Here is an 8,964-nt window from a genome sequence, read left to right as displayed (position 1 = left end):
TCAATAAATAATTCTTGCACGAATAAGAGCATTTCCGCTAGGATATTTTTCCCATGCCCACTCTCCAACCAGCCCCAAGACCCAGACTCCTTTCTCCTGGTAAAGACAGAGAGGTGACCATGCTGCGCCCACAGCTCGCACAGCCATAGCTCCGTGCGGTTCCAAGTGACACGCAAGCTTGCGATTGGGTCGGGATTGAGGATGAACAGGCATTCAGCCCAATAGGAAGGTTGGACTTCGCTCGCATGGGCGTGGCCTGAACCGCTCCAGGGACGGCGCTCTAGCCGTGCGGAAGGCTGCCCAGTGCGCTGCCTCGTCCCGCTTCCGGCCGGTCTTCGTTCCGCTTCCGGTCCGACGCTGGCGTCATTGCTAAGGGTCACATTGAGCTTCGAGGAGCTTCAGGAGCATCTTTAGGTGAGTGTGGGGGCTTCGGGGGCCCTGGAACCCCAGCCTGGGGGACTGTGGAGCCCGACCCTTGCTTCCCGGAGAACGAGATAAGGTTTCCGGCCGGCGGCGGCCGACCTCCAGGAGCCCTGGGGTCCTGTTCAGTTAGTAATCGTAGCTGACGATTATTTAGTTCTTCGATGCCAGGAACATTCCAAGCGATTTATATTGCTTCATGTAATCCTCCCTCCAGCCCTATGAGATAGGGCCTGCGATTATCCCTTTTTGACTGGCAGGCAACTGAGGATCAGATATTATGCAGTTTAGCCAGCGACCAGGACTGCAGTGCTCTTAGTCACCAGGCCGCAGGCGTCCCTCCCCTCACGACCCCCGACCCCCCAGGCTTGCCTAGGCCGCAGCCTGGCTTCCTGGTGTCTGGCCCCTCCTCTCCCTTGGACGTTGGAGGGGCTGCAGCGTCATCCGCAGTCTACCCTCCCTCCCGAAAGCGGGTGGAGATCGCTTCCAAAACAACTCTTCCGACCGCGTCTGTGTCCCAGCGGCTGGTGTTCACATCACCCCGCTCCCGGAAAGACTCTCCTCCGGTGCCCCAGATCCTTACCGCTACCCTGGGTCGCTTGAATTTATTACTGGTCTGCTTACTTCTGTGTAATCCCACGACTCCTCGAATAATCTGATAGAGGCAGTTTCTCTCGGATTCTCTGATGAAAACAGTGTGTCACCACATAAGAGAGATTACAGCACAGGTTTTTAACCCTGGGTCCACAGAATCTGTAGAATCCAAGGGGTGCTAGTACTTGAATGGGGGGAAATTTACATCTGTATTTCTGCTAGTTTCTAATTAAAATGTAACATTTCCTTCAGTTAAGAATGGAGGCAATAGCCCTAGTAGTATTGGCATCATCTGTGACTTTGTCAGCAATCAAATCATAGGTCATCTTACAGATCATTATGGTTGCAGATTTCACAACATATCATTTTCAGGCATGATTATTTTGAAATTGTGAAAGTTAATAAATCCTCAGCTACAAGTAACTGGTTTTCTTTGTGATCCTATGCAATTTTTAAATGCATTCTTAAGTTTTTATTTATTTATTTTCTTTTTGGCTGCGTCGGGTCTTAGTTGCGGCACACGGGATCTTCGTTGAGGTGCGCAGGCTTCTCTCTAGTTGTGGCGTGCTGGCTTAGTTGCCCCCGGCGCAGGTGGGATCTTAGTTCCCCGACCAGGGATCGAACCCCCGTCCCCTGCATTGGAAGACGGATTCTTAACCACTGGACCACCAGGGAAGTCCCCTTTAAATGCATTTAAACATATTCTGAGAAAGGACTCATTAGACCCCTGAGGAGTCCATGGCGTCAGTAGACCTTAAGAACCTCTGCAGTGTAGGTTAAGTTAGTGATAGAGTGCAGCTCCACCACATGTGTGCTGAATGACCTTGGGAAGTCGCTTAAACACTCTGTCTCTTGTCTGTGAAGCAGTGATAGTAATAGTTTCTGCCTTGTAGAGTGACTGTAGGAATAAAGCTTCCTTGCTTATAGTAAGCACTCAGTGAATGTCAGCTGGTGTTATGTTGGGACAAATAAAGCCTGATTTTACCAAGGAGTTGACTCCCCCAGACACCCTGCTGTGACTTCTACCTTTAATGTGTTCTTGCCCTGCCTTCGCCTCTGTGTGTACTGAGCGGGAGGGGCGTTGGCTTGTGGCTCACCGGGCCTGGGTGGACTGACAGCCCCTTGCCAGCCCCAGAACCCCTGCCAGCACCCATTCTCTGCCTCCAGGAGTCAGCACTATGGCAGAGGACATCAAGACCAAAATCAAGAACTACCAGACTGCTCCTTTTGACAGCCGCTTCCCCAACCAGAACCAGACGAGGAACTGCTGGCAGAACTACCTGGGTGAGCAGGACATGGGGGGGCAGGGGGCGCGGGGTGCAGTGTTGACCTTCCCCTGGTCGCACACCTCAAGTCGCTTGCCTCTTGGCTCCTCGCAGGGGACCTATGCATCCCAGGCCTCTTCTCTTTTATTCTAATCATCTGACCTCGCAGGGTCTGTGCCCCTCATCACCACCTGTGCTTAAGATCTGGCCCAGGGTCACAAACTTTGGTTCCCACAGTGATTTTTTTTTTCCCCCAAGATGTGTGTGTGTGTGTGTATTTATGGAATGTGACATACGTACAGGAAGTACATAAAACATAATGTACAGCTAAATGAATAATTCTAAAGTGCATCCCCCGTGTAACTATAATCTGGATACAAAACTAGATACTGCCAGCCCTCTGGGCTCCCATGCCTACTGCACGCCCTGTCTTGAAAACAACACTCTACTCTCCCCAGAAGAGATGTAACCCCGCAGACTTAGGGCAGTCACACTTTGGTTTTATCACCGCTGTGAGGTTTGCCTTTTTGTGATCTTTATAAATACTGTACGTGTTGTCTTATGTTTGGATGTCTTCATTCAACAGTTTTGAAGATTCATCCATGCTGTGGCATGTGTTTTGCTCATTTTTATTGCTGTACAGTTTTCCACATTTTATTCATGGACACTTGCTTGGTTTCCAGTTTGGGGCCCTTATGAATGGTGCTGCTATAAACATGCTTATAAATGTAATTTGATGTCCATGTGAATGCTTTTCTCTCTAGGGAGTGTGCCCAGGAGTGTAATACTTGGAGTAATTTTTGAATTAATTTCCTACTATTAAAAACCAGATTATCCCCCTCTTGTCTTCCTCTCCAGGATGCCAGCATCTTAGCATCGAGACCACTGTCCCCTTCCCCTGCCCTGGTTCTGGACTTCCATAATCCCCACACACACCTCTCAGGTTGCCTTATCTTTCCTGACCCCAGAATTTTCAAGTAGAACTGTCATTCTTTAGGGGTTGCAAAATCAGCTTAGCGAGGTGTGTCTAGCCCTTATGAGTACTACACTTGTAAGGGTATGCTTTCTTTGTGAAACTTGGGAGTAGGGGGGATTTGTGTAACTGGTTGTGAAGTAAAAATGATTTCTGTGAATTTTGATCAAAAATGTGTTCCAGCCCTTGGTCTGGGCTGACCCTGATCCCCATTCTTCACAGACTTCCACCGCTGTGAGAAGGCAATGACTGCTAAAGGGGGTGACGTCTCCGTGTGTGAATGGTACCGGCGTGTGTACAAGTCCCTCTGCCCCATATCCTGGGTATGTGCCTCCTCCTGGGGCCCTTGGGGTGCTGGGGTGGGGGTGGGGTCCTAGCAGAGGGGCGTGTGATGACTTCATGGGAGCTCATCTCTGAGAGGCAAAGGGAGGACAAGGCATCACACTGGGCATGGATGTGGCCTTTTCTTCTTCCGAGAATCACCTCCCTTTCCTCCTTTCGCCGGTTCTCTCAACCAGCCAGGCTCTCAGCCAAGGCAACCAGATCTGTCTCACCCAGACACTCTACAAGTAAATGCCCTGTCCCTGTGGAGCTCACCATCTTTTGGAATCCTGTCCTTTTTTCATATGAGCATTTCCAAATATACATAAAAGTAGAATAATTCAGTGACGCCCCAAATATACCCATCACCCAAACTGAATAGTTTCAAGATTTCCCCACATTTCCTCCATGTCCTTTTCTTTTTCCTCTTTCCTTTGCTGAAGTATTTTGAAGCAAATCCCAGACATGTCATTTCACCCCTACCTACTTCCGCATGCATTTCTAAAAAACAGGGATGCAATAAGGCAGTCCTTTTAGGCCTGATCTGACCAGACCCGTTGTTACTATTTAATTTTCTGCCATACCCTCTTTTTTTAAATAAAATATTACTTTATTGCATCAAGTCAAAGACCCCATCGACTACAAGAAACACTGAGAGATGTTTAAATCTTTTTTTTTAATGCCAGAAATGGATGTAACAAGCATGCTATTTTCAGAGATGTTAAAATGAAAAAAATCATGTCTTAAAATCAAAATATGATATTATTACAAAACTAATAGTGCTCATTTAAAAAAATAAAACAGTACAGTACAGCACAGAGCAGTACAGTAAAATGAAAAGCAGACGTCACCTTTCGCTCCCCAGTCCCCCTCCCCTGAGGTAACTACTGTTAACCGATTCATCTTTCTCTGTATACATTTATCATATATAAGCCTGTGGAACTTTCTGTGTATGCATGGGTCATACTATATAGTCTGTTCTGTGACTTGCTTTGACTTATCAGTGTGTCTTGAGCCTTTTTTATGACAGTGCGTATAGATCTACCTCATTCATTTTTGTTGTTTTCTTTTCTTTTTTAAAATTTTTTGGCTGTGCTGCACAGCATGTGAGATCTTAGTTCCCCAACCAGGGATCGAACCTGTGCTCCCTGCAGTGGAAGCGCGGAGTCTCAACCACTGGACTGCCAGGGAAGTCCTTACCTTACAAATGCTTTATTTAACTGGTCCCCTTTGATGGAGATTGTGTTCTAGTTTGGATGTACATCTTTGGGGCTTGTTTCTTGAGAACAGATTGCCTTAATGCACTCTTCCTCAGCTTGCTTGGTTTGCCTCCCACCTCTGTGGCCACACTCTCAAGTGTCTGAGTACCCTCTCCCCTCCCAGGATTTCTCCTTGTCCCTGAGTGATCTTGGGTGCCATGACATCATGATCCCATAATATCCACCCTCCAGCCTCAGGGCCTGCATTAGGTGAGTGCTGGACAGGGTGCTAGGAAACATGCTTCCAGTCCCGGTGCTGCCCCACACCCCAGCCTTTGGGACCTGGGCCTGCCCTTACCTGGGGAGCGTTAGATTCTGTGGTTCCTCCCCTCGGGTGCCTGCTGTCACTGCCTTCTGAGGGCTGGATGTGAACACACCCTTTATACCCAGCAGCCCTGGCTTCTTTATTCCAGAAATTTGGTGAAGTAAAAATAAGTGTTTTGTTATTGCTATCGTTCGTTTTTGTTTTTTTATAAGCAATATAACAACTTCACAGAAACTTAAGAAATAGAGGAAGGGGCAAAAAATTGTTTCTCATTCTCCTGACCTGGCTGATAATACTGTAACATCTTCCAGGTGTTTCCTGTGTATTTTTAAAAATTAGTCTCTAATCCCAGTATGTGTATTTGGGGAGGAGTGGGGCTGGGAGTCCAGCACTTATCCTATATGAGCATTTAAAACATTTTTTCCAATCATCTTTTCTTTTTCTTTCTTTTTTTTTTTCCCCACATCGCGAGGCTTTCAGGATCTCAGTTCCCTGACCAGGGATTGAACCCGGGCCACAGCAGTGAAAGCTCTGAATCCTAACCCCTAGGCCACCAAGGAACTCCCTTTTATTTTCCCATTTTAAAAAATCTTTAGTTTCTTCATAAAAAATACAGTAAATCTTCAAAGTGAAACTTTTATAATGTAAAAAGTGAAAAACTCCTAAGTCACCCCCTTCTGAGTCCAACGTTAACTTCCCTTAGAAATTTGGTATAAATCTTCCACTTCCTTTTCTGTGTGCTAATGTGTGAGTAGGTGTTGGTGTATGTTTATATACTTTTTTCTTTTTAATTTATTTTATTTTATTTATTTATCTTTGGCTGCATTGGGTCTTCGTTGCTGCACGTGGGCTTTCTCTAGTTGCAGCGAGCAGGGGCTGCTCTTCGTTGTGATGCACGGGCTTCTCATTGCGGTGGTTTCCCTTGTTGCGGAGCATGAGCTCTAGGCACACAGATTCAGTAGTTGCGGCTCACGGGCTCTAGAGCACAGGCTCAGTAGTTGTGGCGCATGGGCTTAGTTGCTCCGCGGCATGTGGGATCTTCCCGGACCAGGGATCAAACCCATGTCCCCTGCATTGGCAGGCGGATTCTTAACCACTGCGCCACCAGGGAAGTCCCTATGTACTTTTTAAATATAGATATGGATCATACTGTAGATACTGTTTATCCTTGGCTTTTTTACTTGCATTGTTTACCTATTTTCATGTCAGTACAACCTGCTCAATTATTGGGTAGCCATTGTCTTTAATAGTTAAAAAATAGTCCCTTCCCCTTTAGCTGGACTCAGTCTTTTTTCACTATTTTAAATGATACTGCAGTGTACAATTCCACTGCAGGAAATGTTTTGCCTTCTATTTGAATGGTTTCCTTGGTTTCCTTTCCATGAAGTGGGATTATTGGACAAAGACGAATTTGCCAGAGGATCAGACCAGCCTGATCCTTTAACTTAAAAGGGATGGGGAGTGGAAGATAGTACTAAGTGTTGATGGTTCTATAGATTGGTCCAATCACTTTTTTAAAAATTTATTTATTATTTATTTTTGGTTGCATTGGGTCTTTGTTGCTGTGCACGGGCTTTCTCTAGTTGCGGCAAGCAGGGGCTACTCTTCATTGCAGCACGTGGGCTTCTCATTGTGGTGGCTTCTCTTATTGTGGAGCACGGGCTCTAGGTGCACGGGCTTCAGTAGTTGTGGCATGTGGGCTCAGTAGTTGTGGCTGGCGCACTCCAGAGCGCAGGCTCAGTAGTTGTGGCGCACGGGCTTTGCTGCTCGCGCGGCATGTGGGATCTTCCTGGACCAGGGCTCGAACCTGTATCCCCTGCATTGGCAGGCGGGTTCTTAACCACTGCGCCACCAGGGAAGCCCAGGTCCAATCACTGTTAAGGTCAATCCTGAGACAGGATCTTTCAAAATGAAAAAAATCATACTCTAGATGTGGCAGTTGCACATCTACACATCCTATAAAAATGTTTGTGTACAAGGACAACCATTGCAGAGTTGTTTGTAATGGGGAACGTTCAGAAACCAGTTATAAATGATGGTATATTCATCTTGATCTATGTGACAGAATACAGAAAGAGCTCTAAGACTCATGGAAAAAGCAAGTTGCAGGACAATCTGTATAGTATGGGGGGAAAAAGTCTGTATAGTATGGCCCAATTTAAGTAAAGAGTATTTGTGATGTGTGGTGTATGTGTGTAAATAAAGTAGGCACTTGCTATGGGCCGGCTACTTTGTAAGTGCTTTATGTCATATAAGGGCAAACATGCTTAAAAAAAAAAAAAAGATAGGTACTATTATCAGTATCCGCATTTTACAAAATTGGAAACTGAGGCCCTGAAAGGTTGAGTAATTTGCATGAGGAAATTACAGCTAGGAAGCGATGGAGCAGGGATTCAGTTTGTCTTCCTTATCCATGCATTTATCCATTGCCTCTAATGTATAGCATGTAAATGTGCATGTGTGTGTATATATAAAAATAAATGTGCTCTGACTGCCTGTAAGAGGGTCCACAAGTTGCAGAGTGTTACTTCGGGAGAGTGTTAACAGTTCGATATGGGCCTGTCCATCGTTTTGTATATGTACGCATACATCTGTGAGCAATAGTAGGATCACACTCTGTAGCCGGTTTGGACCTTTTTGCACTTGACTGTGCATTTGATCGTTAGAGATGCATTCCTGCTGGAGCATAGATAGCCTCATTTTTATTCACAGCTGCCCAGTATTCCTTCTTTCTTCTGTTCTGACAGACATCATTGAGGGTTGACTCTGGGGTTCCTGAAGCAGGCCCTGGTCACACTTTTGAAGGTCTTTACACACATCTCCCCACAGACAGCTCTGCAGTGAGTCTGCCTGTTATTATTCCTCCACCACCACCCCACCCCTCACCCCACCCCTTGTTCTCTCAGTGGGTCAGTTCATGTCAGCTCATTCAGGACAGTGATTCTTGTCCTTCTGGGTCACTACTGGTTCCCCGGCTCCTGGAACAGTTGCCAGTACTGGCACATAGCAGGTCCTGGGGTTACTTGTTGACTGAACAGGTAGGCAAAGTGGGGAAGACAAAGAAGTTCACCCATCTGGTTTCCCTGTGGAGGAAGGGAGTAACACTGGCTGTCTTTCCACAGGTGTCAGTCTGGGACGACCGCCGGGCAGAAGGCACGTTTCCTGGGAAGATCTGAACTGGCTCCGCCCCACCTTCTCTGTCCTCCGTCCTTCTCCCCAGGGTGGTGAAGGGGGACCTGGGTACATAGTGATCCCCACCCTGGGGTCCTGAATCATGGCTTAACTAATAATAAATACTCGTTGGAAGAGTGTAAGGCTGTGTATATGTAAAAGAGCTGGATGATGGGGCCAGAAGCTGGGGCGGAATTAGTACCTTGACCAGTAAGAGAGACTGAATTCAGGGTGTTTTTTTTTTTTCTTTTTTTAAATTTTTCTTTTCATAAACTTTGACCACCTCTTCTTTACCAGACAGTAGAGTGAGTGATTATACAAAATAGCCTCATGTTCCTGTATGTGCTAAAATTTATCTGTATGTTCTCCTTTATTATCTGTATAATTTTTAAAAACTTATGTTTTGAACCACATGAAAATAGTATAATAAAAACTCCTATGTACTCATCACCTAGCTTCAACAATTATCAACAAGTGAACACCCCTCTCCCTCTAGGTTATTTTATTTTATTTTATTTTTACTTATTTATTTATTTGGCCACGCCACGTGGCTTGTGGGATCTTAGTTCCCCAACCAGGGATTGAACCCGAGCCCTTGTCAGTGAAAGTGCTGAGTCCTAACCACTGGACCACCAAGGAATTACCCCTCTAGGTAATTTTAAAGCAAATACTGGAGATCATATTTTATCCAGAAAT

The 8,964-nt window shown here is 46.0% G+C and overlaps 1 protein-coding gene across 1 annotated transcript; it reads left to right on the top strand.

Annotated features, from left to right (window-relative positions):
* The first annotated feature begins 272 nt into the window (after positions 1 to 272).
* On the top strand, positions 273 to 8,716 carry COX6B1 (cytochrome c oxidase subunit 6B1). The gene is made up of 4 exons (XM_030874820.3): positions 273 to 414; positions 2,182 to 2,298; positions 3,475 to 3,575; positions 8,220 to 8,716. The coding sequence occupies exons 2-4, from the start codon at positions 2,193 to 2,195 to the stop codon at positions 8,271 to 8,273; spliced, it is 261 nt and encodes an 86-aa protein (XP_030730680.1). The 5' UTR covers positions 273 to 414; positions 2,182 to 2,192; the 3' UTR covers positions 8,274 to 8,716.
* Positions 8,717 to 8,964: the final 248 nt, after the last annotated feature.

This window comes from Globicephala melas, chromosome 19, assembly GCF_963455315.2.
Source record: "Globicephala melas chromosome 19, mGloMel1.2, whole genome shotgun sequence".
Lineage (NCBI taxonomy): Eukaryota > Metazoa > Chordata > Mammalia > Artiodactyla > Delphinidae > Globicephala > Globicephala melas.
Note: the sequence above shows the minus strand (reverse complement) of the source record. Positions and strands in the feature narration are given on the sequence as shown.

What these genes read in the sequence shown, in the direction of transcription:
- COX6B1 (XM_030874820.3), top strand. Translation starts at nt 2,193, where the DNA reads ATGGCAGAGGACATCAAGACCAAAATCAAGAACTACCAGACTGCTCCT. An exon ending in CTGCTGGCAGAACTACCTGG is followed by an intron (nt 2,299 to 3,474) that starts GTGAGCAGGACA and finishes CATTCTTCACAG; the next exon opens with ACTTCCACCGCTGTGAGAAG. An exon ending in CCCTCTGCCCCATATCCTGG is followed by an intron (nt 3,576 to 8,219) that starts GTATGTGCCTCC and finishes GTCTTTCCACAG; the next exon opens with GTGTCAGTCTGGGACGACCG.